Here is a 13,698-nt window from a genome sequence, read left to right on the forward strand (position 1 = left end):
ACTAGGTTGGGAAGCACCGATTTAAATTACAACCTAGCTGACTCTGCTATCTAAACGCAGCCTGCCTGCGCTGTCTCTTCACGGTCCTGATGAAGGAAGCAGAGCTCGGGAAAGCTAGTCACAGGTGTATTGAGGTAGGTCAATAAAAAGCTCTCGCCTTCAGCCTGTTTGGCCCGCATTTTCACACATTCATGGGAATTATCGTGGCAACCATGATACTATTTTATGTGCCTCGGAGTGTAAGTAAAACAAACCTCCCCGGCTTCCAGCTGCAGCCTTCCCGGGCTAAATTGTATCTGCCGCTCCCCGAGCGCTCATTGGCCGAGCTCTGGACGCCGACTGATGACGAAAGAGTCCCCGCCTTCCCGGCTGCGGTCGTGCCGCTCGTGACGTCACTGGCGAGTGCGCCGGAAGCTGCTGCTGGTGTTGCTAGCTGTCGCTGGGAGCTGGAGGCTTAGAGTCCCGCGAATTTAAAGACGGAAAGAAGTACCCGCTTCCTCCCTTGAGCGCGCAGGAGCATGAAATCTCGGCCAAGGTCTTGTGCAGGTAAGCGCTCTTCGTGGGTGCAGAAGAGCCTCGAGCGGTGACTTTTGAATAAGTGGCACAGCCTGGCGTCCTCTTTGTCGAGATGTTGTGCGAACAGTTGGCCATTAGCGCGCTCGGATTGTCCTGCTGTATGATGGCAAGCTGTGGTGTTTTTTGTGGGGGGTTTTTTGTGATATTCTTTTGGTTTTGTAGCACACGCAGAAAGAGAGAGCCATCATGACTGCGGCAGTGGAACAGACAGACGAGCTGGTCAGAGAGTATCTCATCTTCAGAGGATTCATCAACACACTCAAACACTTTGATGCTGATGTTAAAGCGGACAAGGAGAAAGGGTTCAGGGTGAGTACCCGGTAGTCAGTGTATGCTTGAGAGAGCCGTATGGTTTTGGAGACTGCAAGCCAATTGGATCCATAAAACTTTTAAACCCTGTTATGCAGCGTTATCTTACAGAGATTCATTAGGAATATTGTGGTAACCTGGCTGACTTGTGTCTCTACGGGCTCAGAGTTGCCTACAGTGGAACGTACAAGTTATATGAAAAGGGAAGTACACTAACCACTAAAAAGGAAGAAATAAAACCAGTGTGAGGAAAATATCTGCTTGCCTGTCAGGCAGTCATCTCCCTTATTCATATGTATGGCATTAGGAAAGTGAGGGCATGGTTCAAATATGTGTTATGAGGTTTGATATCCATTCCATGGCCGTTAGCATCAACTGCTGAAGTTCATCATTACTTCCCATAGGCTAGGTTAGGTGAAGCATCAGACATAATGTGCTAAGCTTTGCTGCATACATTCTTATTCTCCACTCATACAGCAATGAAAAGCTGTAGAGAAATAATATACCCTCTGTTATTCAGTAAGCTAGATGAGGCAGGTATGATCCCTGTCCCACCAGTGTGGCTATTGTTAATTTCTTTCTACAAAATGGTGCTGGCCTGCACCAGGTTAAGTCTCTTCAACTTGAGGAAACTGAGAGAATATATGATGGACATTTATACAATCATGTGTGGGATGGAATGGGTAAATGGGGGACTGTTATTTACCCTTTCGAATAGTACTAATACTAGGGAATGCTTTTGAAGCTATCAGGCAGCAGATTTGATACAAATTGGAGAAAATTATTTTTTTTCATTCATCGTACAATTAAGCTGTGGTGATATGTTGCTGAAAAATATGGTCAAGGTGTTTAGCATAGTGTATAAAGGGGTTTGGGGCAAGTTCCTGGAGAAAGTCTATAAACCATTATTAGTTAGGTAGATTTGGGAAAGCCATCACTTATCCCTGGAAGTGAGCAACAAGAACTGAATCTTTGAGACCTTTGGGATCTGCTGGGTAACTTTGAGACAGTGGCCAATCCAAGTCACAGACAGGATGCTCGGCTCAATGGACTTTTGGTCTGATTCAGCATAGGATATCTTTTATTTTCTTAATTGCTAGAAATGTCTACAGTGGTCCCAAATAAGCAACACACAGCTTCTGTCCTCACTCTGCCTTTTTCTTTTTCTCTGCCTGATTTTGCTCTGCAAGTGCACTAGCATTCAATGGTGATTTAACATTATAGTTATCTTTTTACTGTGCTGGTGAGCAAGCATTAGGTCTAGAACGGGTAAATGAGAATCGGTTATTTACTGTTTCGGATAATAGAAGGACTAGGGGGCACTCCATGAAGTTAGCAAGTAGCACATTTAAAACTAATCGGAGAAAATTATTTTTCACTCAACACACAATTAAACTCTGGAATTTGTTGCCAGGGGATGTGGTTAATGCAGTTAGTGTAGCTGGGTTTAAGAAAGGTTTTGATAAGCTCTTGGAGAAGTCCATTACCTGCAATTAATCAAGTTGACTTGGAAAATAGCCACTGCTATCACTAGCATCAGTAGCATGGGATATACTTAGTTTTTGGGTACTTGCCAGGTACTTGTAGCCTGGATTAGCCATTGCTGGAAACAGGATGCTGGGCTTGATGGACCCTTGATCTGACCCAGAATGGCAATTTCTTGTGTTCTTAGTGTCAGCTGCCTGTAGGACCTGGGGGGTTTTCTCATACCGATAGGGTAAAAGAGCACTGAGTAGAAAAGAGGCAATAAACTGCTTGTATCTTTTTCTTATTACTCTTGTCAGAAACTGAGAAAGTGTTAGAAGGAAGGAGTTATGGGAGCATGTCACAGTAAAATCATTGGTTCTTATTTTTCTTTCATCTTTGTCCATTTCCTCTTTCCTTAGGTGGATAAGATTGTGGATCAGCTGCAGCAGTTTATCCAAAATTATGATTTGGGTAGCCTTCGAGATTATTGGGGTTATCTAGACCGCCGCTTGTTCAGCCGTCTGGAGGATGTATACCGGCCTACTGTCAACAAGCTGAAAACCAGCTTATTCCGCCACTACCTTGTTTGCACAGTTCAGGTGTGAAATCTATGCCGGAGTTTGGAGAGATCTACTGAAGCATCGCTGATTGATTGAGCCACAAGGCCTGTGGTAGTGCTATAGGCTAACATGCCAATGACCAAACAAGGATCTTGGCTTGGGTTTTTACTCCTGGGAAAGCAGCATACAAGTGTACTTTGAAAACTTATAAGGGGGTGGGGGGATAATAGGGGGAAGTATTTTTCTGCCATTAGGCTAAAGAAACTCATAATAGGGAGAAATTGGGGAAAAAGATATTTTGGACTGTATACTAAGGAGAGATTTTCTGTCTGTTTCAGGCTGGCCGACTGGACAAGGCACAGGAGTTCTTCCAGAAGCAGGCTGCGGAGCTTCAGAACATGGCAGAGTGGAAGGACTGGTTCATGCTGCCTTTCCTCCCTAGTCCAGAAACAAACCCCATCTTTGCCACATACTTCTCCCGACAGTGGGCAGACACCTTCCTTGTGTCTTTGCACAACTTCCTCAGTGTCCTATTCCAGTGCATGCATATCCTTGCTGTGGCAGGCAAAGGCGAGTGTCCTGAAAGAGGAGGAGAGGGGCCCTTCCTATATACAGAAGTTGGGACAGGGCCCACTCTGGAAGAAGCGTTGTCTTAAAAAAAAAAAAAAACCCAAAAAAACCCATGATGAATATGCATGAAATAGATTTGTATGCTAATCTAGCTCATGCATATCCATTTATGGAAATCCTAAAAGCCAGGCCTTTTGTGGCTCTTGAGGACTGGCATTGGCCACCCCTTTTGCTAACTGATGTGGTTTTTAGACCAGATGTATGTGGATTTAATTCATATATATTCATTATGGATAAAATGAAAATCTGTTGGCTGGGCCAGGAGGACCAAAGCTGGGAATTACTGGGTTAATGGCATCTAATCACAGCAGTTAGATAACGCACATTTCCATTAACACACAGTGGTCTTTAAAAGAGAAAACACTCGTCACAAGGGTAGGTTGTAAGTTCTAATAGATTGAAGCTTGATATTGTAAAGGACAGTGATTCTTATGTGGTGTCCCTTACAGCAGTAAAGCTTTGCTGTTTAAACAAAAAAAAAAAACATCCTAGCTAGGATTTTGTTTAAACAGCAAAGCTTTCTCCCTCCAGTTTGTCAGAGAAAACCAAAGATAAATAATAAAACCAACCCAATGCACTCTTAATTACTGGTCCCTGATCCCTCCGTGAGACCCCCACTTTGGGCCGTTTTTATTTTATTGGATTTCTCTCATGCTGTAGTGCTCTAGGCAAGTTGCAATCTCAGAAAACATAAAATTACAACCTTTCTAGTTCCACACATTGAGACTTTAGGTACAACACTCTACATATGAACAAACCAACTCACTACACAACTAATGACAACATGCAAATAACCTAACAAAAATAAAAAGTAAAATACATTGTTCAAAGAACCAGCTCCCCTCCCACTATTAAAAAAAACCCCAAAAACAAAACAAACCACAAAACAAACAAACCCTCAAGCCTGCCCAGCAACCCCACCAAAACTCTCGCACCATGTCCAGCTACCATCTCGCCTCCCACAATTAAAGTAATATCTTCCCTCCCCAAAATAAATCAACCCCAGCCCAACAATCCCAACAAAAATCTCATCCCGAGTAACTCCCAACCTTCTCATTAGTGGCACATTTAATAATCCCCCTGCTCAGTCAGTCTGGAAAAACTGCCCTTCTACCAGTTCTCTCATTAAACCAGCCAGCTCACCATGGCTGTAATCTTCATCTGCTTTCCTAAAAGGACCACCTTCCTTTACTGCAGGCCTCCGTGCTATCTCAGAGACGCCTCACTCCAGCCCCTTTCCTGCAGAGCTCCCTGACGCACCCCACCTTAGCCCAAAAACTGCTGATCCCTGAGCTCTCTGAAACACCCCAGCTCGGCCCTCATTAGAATTACAAGATTTCTTTGAACACATAGTGTAACATTTGCAGATTCAAAAGCAGATGATCAAAGGTGAAATTCTTGCTCAGTCAGCTGTGCTAAATTTAACAACTCGACTGGTTGGTGTTTGCAAGTGGCACAGGATTTGGCTGCATCAGATCGTATGAGGGTGAGTGGGTTCAAATGACTCTTGAGTCCTTCCCTCTTCCAGCTTATGAGGACAGTTAGGGACAGTAAGGCCCATCTCTTCTGTCCATTTTACCTCTCGCGATACTGGAATCCCCAGCTGATCTCAAGCTTTCTCTTCACTTCTTTGTACCTAGGAATCTTCTTTACTCATCCTGTATTTTTTCCTGACCTCCTGTTACTATTTTTGCCTCCACTGGGAGGCATCCATCCCCTTTTCTCTGAAAAAATATTTCCTAACGTTATACCTGAAAGTACCTCTTGTGAGCCCTATGTATGTCATGGCCTCTTGTAAAACTTCCTTTCCACTGAAAACATGTTTGCTTCTTATGCATTATTTATACCTTTTAAATATGTGAATTTCTCTATCATATCCCTTCTTTCTCACCTCTCCTCCAGGATATCCATCTAGGGAGGGTAACTTTTAGAAAACGCTTGTGCCTGCCCATTTACGCATGTATATGGGTGCATGCACGTTTAGTACTGTAATTTATAACCGCAGATACGATGTGCGCAGTTTATAAAATACAAGTACATATGCATACAAACATGCTTGCGTATGTAAAGACTGCGAGCCGTGCAAGCTTGGATTTATCTGGATAAGTAACAGCACTTAGCCGGATAAGTTCAGCTAAATAGCACTTTTCTGACTTATCTGGATATGTAAGATAGCCAGATAACTCTATAAAAAGCACTACTTATCCAGATAAGTTCAAATGTGTCCATATAAGCAGCAGCAAAGGCACTATTTTGCTGGAAAAGTCGTAATTTAGCTGGTTAAGTGTGCGCAAATGTATAACTGCGTATTTGTATCCAAAGTTTTAATGGGATACACAAGTAGATTTTACTCGCATTATTTAGACACATTTACCTCTCATAAGTCTGCTTTTACAAGCATAAGTTGGGATTTTATAATGTGCATGGCAATGAAATCACCAGTTCCTGAACAAACTCGGATCAGTCCAGACCAGTGGGTTATGCATCCCTACCAGCAGATGGTGTCAGAGAACAAAAGCTTTGGGCACTGCTACATAACGAGAGTGCCACCTGCAGTCCCTCAGTATTTCTCGGTCTCCAGCAGATGGTAGAGGTGCATTCCTGCAGTCTATTATTTTTATGTATAGATATAGATATAGATAGATAGCTAGGGCTAGTAGTTCAGCTTCCTGAGGTGTTAGGCATCTTCGTGGGCCATCCCTCACTGGAAGCTGGGCGACCGGGGGGGTTGGATGCCCCTGCCTATGTCTCGCCTGCAGCGGTCCAGTGGTTCGACAACCAGGGGCTTCTGGTTCCCTCGACCACTGAAGCGGCTCCACTTTCTCAGCTTCCTGAAACTCCTAGGGTATCTTATGAAAGTTTAAAAAAAGAAAACAGAGCAGCGGAGTCTGTTAGAGGGACGGGCCAGGCTGTACCGATAGCCGAGGAGGAAGCTAGACCCCCACGGGCCTAGTCGGTGTTCTGGGTAGACCACTGGACAGGGGGATGGGAAGCCTTTGCGCGTTTTTGTGGTTTTTTTTCTCTTTCCTTTCTCGGCGCATCTCTTGGCCGGGTTATTTTTATCTCCCCCTGCCGCATGGAGTTTTTCCCGGTTTCTCTCTTCAGTTCTTGCAGACGACCTTGTGGCTGCGTGGGCCAGCTCATGTCACACCGAGGGGAAAATGGCGGCCTGCTGTGTGTGTGGAGTGACAGGACAGACTCTTGATGGGGATTTCCTCTGTTCTGCCTGTAGCACCGGGCAGGAGGGACCTTCCTCGGGGGAAAGGTCTGTCAGGCAAGGCCTATGTTCCTCCAGCTCAAGGCACCCCCCATGGGGGGGGGGGGGGGGGGCGACGGCAACCCGTCTCGAATTTTGCGAGATGAGGAGGCCCCTCCCATCCTTTCCCTTGTAGAGGAGGTTTGCTCCTTTGGGGTGGAATCAGGGCTATTGGACCCCTCAGCTGAGGGGGATGAGGACCCAGGGGAGTTTTGTCCTGAGTTCGTGCTGCTGCTTCACCAGGCTTTCCTGGCAAGGAGGCAGGTGGCATTGAAGAGATCAGCGCGGCCGGATGTTACATCAGAACCTCAGGCTAAGCGGGTGCCCAGAGAGCCCTCAGATGCCCAACCACCTTCTGGGGAATGACAGGGGTCCTGAGTCGGAAGATAGGTTGCCGGCTCCGCTGGGGGACACCACAGTCTCTGGTGTGGATCAGGATCCTGGGGTTCCGCAGGATATGGGCGATGGGACCCAGGGTGACCTGGATCCAGACGAGCTGCTTTCGTCTGAGGGCGATGATCCCAGCATGGTACGCTTGTTTAAGCGGGAGGAGCTTCGGCCTCTCATCCCCCAGATTTTGGAGGTTCTGGGGGTCAAGATGGCTCAGGATGAGTCTGACAGTGAAGGGATTAACCCGGTCTTGGATGGGGTTCGTGGTCCGATGACCTCTTTTCCGCTGCCGAAGAAGATTCGAAAGCTGGTTAACCGGGAGTGGGACTCGCTTAAAGGTGGGCAGAGCGATGACTAAGATCTACCATCTATCGCAAGATGTTTTGGATCTTCTGAAGGTGCCAAAGGTGGATATGGCGGTGTCGGCTGTGACTAAGATCACCATCCCCGTGGCCGGTGCTGCGGCACTGAAGGACATACAGGACCGCAGGCTGGAGATTCAGCTTAAGGGGGTCTTTGAGGTCTCCGCTCTCAGTCTACGGGCGGCTATTTGTTCCAGCCTCATGCAGAGAGCCTGCCTTTGTTGGGTCCAGGAGGCGGCCGCGGCATTAAGTGTTGGCAGTGCTGGGCCTTTGTAGGCTGCGCATTTGGAGGCAGGTGTTGCGTATGTCTCTGACAGCTTGTATGATTTGGTTCGGACCTTGGCGCTTAGTATGGTATCCATGGTAACGGCTCATAGACTCCTCTGGTTGTGAAATTGATCAGATTTGTCCTCCAAGTCGCAGTTTTGTAACCTCCCCCTTCAAGGGTAAGCTGTTCTTCGGGGAGGATCTAGATCAATTGGTAAAATTACTGGGGGAATCCAAGGGCAACCAGCTTCCGGAGGATAGGAAATCCCCAGTGAAGGCTTTTCCCCATGCGAGCTTGCTTTCAGGACTCTCGCAGATCGCGCTCTGGTAGGCCTTTAGCTTCTTCGGGGTCCAGGCCGAGGCATCAGCAGTCCTTTCGTGGAGGTCGCCACCCATGCAGAGAGTCCACAGGCCAGGGCGCTGGACGTGGAAAACCCTCCCAATGAAGCCATGGGCACCCATTCCATCAGAGAAGCTGTCTGAGGCAGATTGTCAAGCTTTTACGCGGAGTGGGCAAGGATTACCTCGGACTGCTGGGTCTTGGAAGTGGTCCAGGATGGTTACACTCTCGAGTTTTCGCGCTCAGTTCAGGAGGCCTTTGTGGAGTGTAAGGTAGCTACGTGAGGCAGTGCAGGGGACCCTACAACGGCTTCTCGACCTCGGGTCCATTGTTCCAGTTCCCCTAGCGGAACTGGGCCAGGGACGGTATTCAGTGTGCTTTGTGGTTCCCAAGTAAGAGGGTACCTTTCATCCCATTCTGGATTTGCAGAAGGTGAACCGGTGTCTCAGTCGCCCGTTTTCACATGGAGACCTTGATTCCCACGTCCTTAGACCTCACTGAGGCATATCTCCACATCCCGATCCATCGGGACCACCAGCAGTATCTCCGATTCAAAGTGCTCTGTCCACATTTCCAGTTTCAAGCTCTTCCTTTTGGCCTGGCGACAACCTACGTACCTTTACCAAGGTCATGGTGGTTGTGGCGGCATTTTTGCGCAAGGAGGGAGTCCTAGTTCACCTGTATATAGATGACTGGTTGATTCGAGCGAAGTCATGGGAGCACTGCGAGAGATCGGTCCAGAGGGTGATGCTCACCTTGCTGTTGCTCGGCTGGGTCATAAATGTCCAGAAAAGTCACTTAGAGCCCACTCAGTCGCTGATTTACTTGGGAGCGCTTTTCGATACCATTGGACTGTGTGACGAAGTTGCGAGCTCAGGTCAAGGCTCTCCTTCAGAGGAAGGATCTGACTGTTTGGCATCACTTACAGGTCCTGGGATCCATGGCCTGCACCTTGGATTTGGTCCCGTGGGCGTTCGCTCATTTGCGGCCGTTGCAGTGTGCGCTGTTGTCGAGGTGGAGCCCGGTGTCTGAACAGTTCCAAGTACCGTTGCCTCTGCTTTCAGAGTTAGTCTGTCATGGTGGCTTTTGCGCAGCAATCTGGAACAGGGTGTGGATTTGGACCAGCTGAATTGGGTGGTTATCTCCACAGATGCCAGTCTGTCAGGCTGGGGAGCAGTTTGCCTGAAAAAGTCCGCTCAAGGTCTCTGGTTGCCAACGGAGAGATCCTGGACCATCAACCGCCTCGACGAGGGTGGTCTGCTTGGCCCTGCGAGCATTTCTGCCCCTAGTCTAGGGCAGAATGGTTCGGGTGTTCTCAGACAACGTGATAACGGTAGCTTACATCAACCAGTAAGGAGAGGGACAAGGAGTCTCGTGGTGGCACTGGAAGCAAGGCTTTTGCTCGCCTGGGCGGAGCACCATCTCAAAGGATTCACCATGTCACATGTCGCAGGGGTGGAAAATGTTCAGGCGGACTTCCTCAGCAGGCAACAGCTTGATCCGGGGGAGTAGGAGCTGGCCCCTGAAGCTTGGAACCTTATTGGCGCCAGGTAGGGTGAGCCTTAGTTGGATCTGATGGCAACTTGGGCCAATGCGAAGACAGAACGCTTCTGTAGAACGCCTACTGAGCCCATCGAGAGATGGGCTCAGTAGGCTTAGATGCACTTGTGTGTCCTTGGCCCACGAGAATTCTTCTCTATTCCTTCCCCCCCTGGCCTCTCATGGGTCGGCTTCTCTGACTCATAGAGAGACATCCAGGCAGCATAGTACTGGTGGCTCCAGAGTGGCCGCGTCGTCCTTGGTTCGCAGACCTGGTTCAAATAGTGATGGATGGGCCACTACAGCTGGTTCATCTCCCGCGTCTACTCCATCAGGGGCCCATATTTTCGGATCGGGAGTATCACTTCTCTCTCACGGCTTGGCTTAGAGAGGCGACAATTGTGATTGAGGGGATATTCAGAGCAGGTCATTTCCACTCTTCTTCAGGTGCGACGACAGTCTACTTCTATTGCCTATGTTAGTCTGGAAGCTTTTTGAGGCGCTCCTTGGATGCATTGTCAATGGAGGTTCTCCGGGGGTTGGCTAAGGGTTTGACTTTCAATTCCCTTCGGATCCAGGTAGCAGCCTTGGGTGCCTTAAGGGGCAGGTTTCACGGTCGGTGGGTGGCAGTTCACCCAGATATTTCTAGGTTCTTAAAGAGTGTCAAACATTTATGTCCGCCCGTTATTTCCGGATTGGAGCTTGAACCTGGTGCTTTGTGTGCTTTGTGGAGCTCCCTTTGGATGTACGTCATGCTCTTTTATGCTATTTGGAGATTACGAATGACTTCCGGCGGTCAGATCTTCTGTTTGTCTTGTTCGGTGGACTTAAAGGTGACAAAGCTTCTAAGGCGACTGTTTCACGCTGGATTAAGGAAGCTATCTGCTTGGCCTATGTTGACCAAGGGCGTAAGGTCCCCTTGGGTCTCAGAGCTCATTCCACTAGGGCCCAGGCTACCTCCTGGGCTAAGTGTCAACTTCTGTCGCCGCATTGAATCTGCAGGGCGGCGGTTTGGTCCTCTCTCCACACTTTCACCAAGCATTATCGTTTGGATGTTAGGGCGCAAGATGAATCGTCCTTCAGGGAGAGTGTTCTGGGTGCGGGTCTTTCTGGTTCCTTCCCGGTGTAGGGTGGCTTGGGTACATCCCACTGGTCTAGACTGATTTGGGTATGTTCAGGAAAGGATAATTGGTTCTTACCTGCTAATTTTCTTTCCTGTAATACCACAGATCAGTCCAGGGGCCCACCCCTTTCTTCAGATACCGAAAGACTGCCTTGCGATGTAAGGTTTGGCTGAAGAACATTTTTTTCTTTGTACTATTGCAGATGCTCTAGATGGAGCAGGGGCCGATGTGGTCTAGTGGTTTTGTTCTTTCATTACGGGCGAGTGGTTTGCTGTTGTGTTTTGGATTCCAACCCCCTTTACCAGTTGGTTAAGTTACTTGTTGGGCTTGGGTACAGGCCAATACTGAGGTCCTGCAGGTGGCACTCTTGGTTATGTAGCAGTGCCCAAAATTTTTGGTTCTCTGACTCCATCTGCTGGTAGGGAAACATAACCCACTGGTCTGGACTGATCTGTGGTACTACAGGAACGGAAATTAGCAGGTAAGAACCAATTTTCCTTTTTACCAGTTAGTCTATCAGTTTGCCCCGTCCATCTGCAGCTCGTGAAGACCCTGGCTCTTCAGTCTGACGTCCCCCCACCCAGTCGTCATTTCACTTTTACAATGTTTACGATCACTCCAGATATTGAGCAGGAGGAAATATGTGCACGTGAAGTGCCCTATTTACATGCATACATTTCTTATAAAATAGCAGCGTGCATAAATGTTTGCCTCTCCCTGGAATACCCTGATGAGCCCCCCTTTTTTTTACATATGTAAATGTATTCGTGGATCCTGATTTATGCATGTACCTTAATGTTTTTAAAATGGCATATACCCCTGTATATTCTATTTTATGCACACAAGTACTATTTTTTTACACTTATTTTATATTCAACATTTAACATTCTACATCATTACTAAAAATGTTTGTTTGAAGGGGATGCACGCAGTGTTTGAAAATTCACCTATTAGGCCTCTGAGTCTCCACTCAGGGCTTTAGGTGCAGATTCTCTGCCCTTCCTTCAGTTCTTGGTTATTGAACTCAAAGAATTGGACTAGGGGTAAGTTTTCTCTGCTTATGGCATCATTGGACAGTTACCAGCCTACGGCCCAGTGATGTGATAAGAGGAGGAAGGGAACAATGAAACATAGAATGTGTCGGTGCCTCAAAGCCCATGCAGTGTTCTGCTGCCCATTGTCCCTGCCTGTTAGATAGCGCATTTGATCTCTGGCTTTACATTCATTTCTCTTTGCTTGCCCTCTTATCCAGTAATGATTTCTCTCCCTCAGTTCCCTTGGGGGAGTGTGCTATGAGTGAGCCATCCTTTCTGTGAAGAACTATTTCCTTGGGTTACTCCTAAGCCCCGTGACTCTTTTTTTTTTTTTCCCTAGAAATAACCTTCCACAGGATAAAAAGTGTTTCTCTTTAGAACACGGCAGATCTGATGTAGCAGTCACGTAGAACATTGCACGCCCCCTTCCCCAGCTGGAAGCCTCATTTTTTTCACACTGAACACTTCATGGTTGCTTGAACTAATATAAGCAAAACAAGAGAGAACCAGCAAAGCTCAGTGACCATGCTCCCTCTCATTCTCACTCCCCGTCCCAAAGGCCGGCCGTCACTAGTGAAGGGCTCCACCGAGTCATTTAGGGGCTGAGACGTGAGACACTTAACATGGTGCTGGTCATCTTTTGAAACCGTTTAGCTGCTGTTTCTCCTTAACCTTCGGCACCCGTTCCAGCACTTCTGAATTTTGACTCGGAGTGTCAGAGGATCTCCCTCTTGCAGGAAGAGAATGAACTTTTTCGTCAGAAGGTAAGAGCACAGAGGTGGGGTTTTTTTTTCCCCCCAGTTTGTTATTAATGTGGAGTTCACCCATTTTCTGAGCTGCGGGATAGAGTCGAGGCCTGGGTGTGACCTTGGGGGGGGGGAGTTTACAGACCACATGTGCTACCCCACACCAAAGTGGCTGGGTTATAAACGAGAGGCAAGATGGGCAAATACTCCCAGGTAGCTGCGAATGAAGGCTTATGGCTTTCTGACCCTAAAAGTCAAAGGTTCTGATTGAGCTGCTAGCCCAAAGGAGCAAGAGGGAAGCCCCCTGTGCATCTAAATCCGTAAAAGAATAAGAGGAGGTGGGGGGCGCTGTGCTTTTGTTGCTTCTGGATAGACTGAGATGGCAGGGGTTAGCTTCATTTCTCTGACTGCTCCTGTGTTGCAGCTGTTCGCAGTGCAGGCAGAGATGCCTCGGCTGAGGAAGGAGAATGAGGAAGGGTGCACCCATCACAAGTTGCCTGCTTATGTCTCCAACATGGACCGGCTGGGGGACTCAGAGCTGTGAGTGCCGGGCTCTTTTCTCAGTGAAGGACTTGGGGCAGCATAAAAAGGGTCGAGGAGCAGGAACCCTCGTAAAAAGAAAACGAGGATCCTTCTAAAACGGATCTCGGGGGCACTGTAGCTTTCATATATATATATATATTATTTTTATAAAGAAAAAGATTAAAGGAGGGACTCCACAAGGTTAAGATCGTTCTCTTGGTACTAGGAGGATTTTTTTTGGGGGGGGGGGAGGGGGTGATTTTGCTTTGCACATAAGGAATATAAATTTTCTTTGTAAAAAAAAGTACAGTGCCTTTCTGGCCCTGGATCTTCAGGAGTGTGTATCCGTTGTAGTTGCTGATTCAGTAATTAGCAATTTAGATAGCTGGGTGGCAGATGAGTGAGCATCACTTGGTAAGTTGCCTGGTGCAAAGGTAGCAGACCTCTCGCATCACCTAGTTAAGAATTTTGAGAGGCCCGGGGAGGAGCTAGCTGTTGTACATGTGGGTACAAATGACATAGGGAGGTTCTGGAAGCCAAATATAGCTTTTGGAGAGAGAATTGAAACCCAGAAAC

General features: G+C 47.6%; 1 protein-coding gene across 1 annotated transcript in view; it reads left to right on the forward strand.

The window, feature by feature from the left end:
• Positions 1-292: 292 nt before the first annotated feature.
• The window catches only part of WDR91 (WD repeat domain 91), a 36,476-nt gene continuing 23,070 nt past the window's right edge, over positions 293-13,698 (forward strand). The window contains exons 1-6 of the mRNA XM_029597238.1: positions 293-546; positions 739-885; positions 2,772-2,951; positions 3,251-3,458; positions 12,536-12,618; positions 13,025-13,140. Of these exons, the coding sequence (XP_029453098.1) occupies positions 763-885; positions 2,772-2,951; positions 3,251-3,458; positions 12,536-12,618; positions 13,025-13,140 (710 nt within the window). The 5' untranslated portion in view covers positions 293-546; positions 739-762. The remainder of the gene's footprint in view (positions 547-738; positions 886-2,771; positions 2,952-3,250; positions 3,459-12,535; positions 12,619-13,024; positions 13,141-13,698) is intronic.

This window comes from Rhinatrema bivittatum, chromosome 4 (genome assembly GCF_901001135.1).
Source record: "Rhinatrema bivittatum chromosome 4, aRhiBiv1.1, whole genome shotgun sequence".
Taxonomy (NCBI): domain Eukaryota; kingdom Metazoa; phylum Chordata; class Amphibia; order Gymnophiona; family Rhinatrematidae; genus Rhinatrema; species Rhinatrema bivittatum.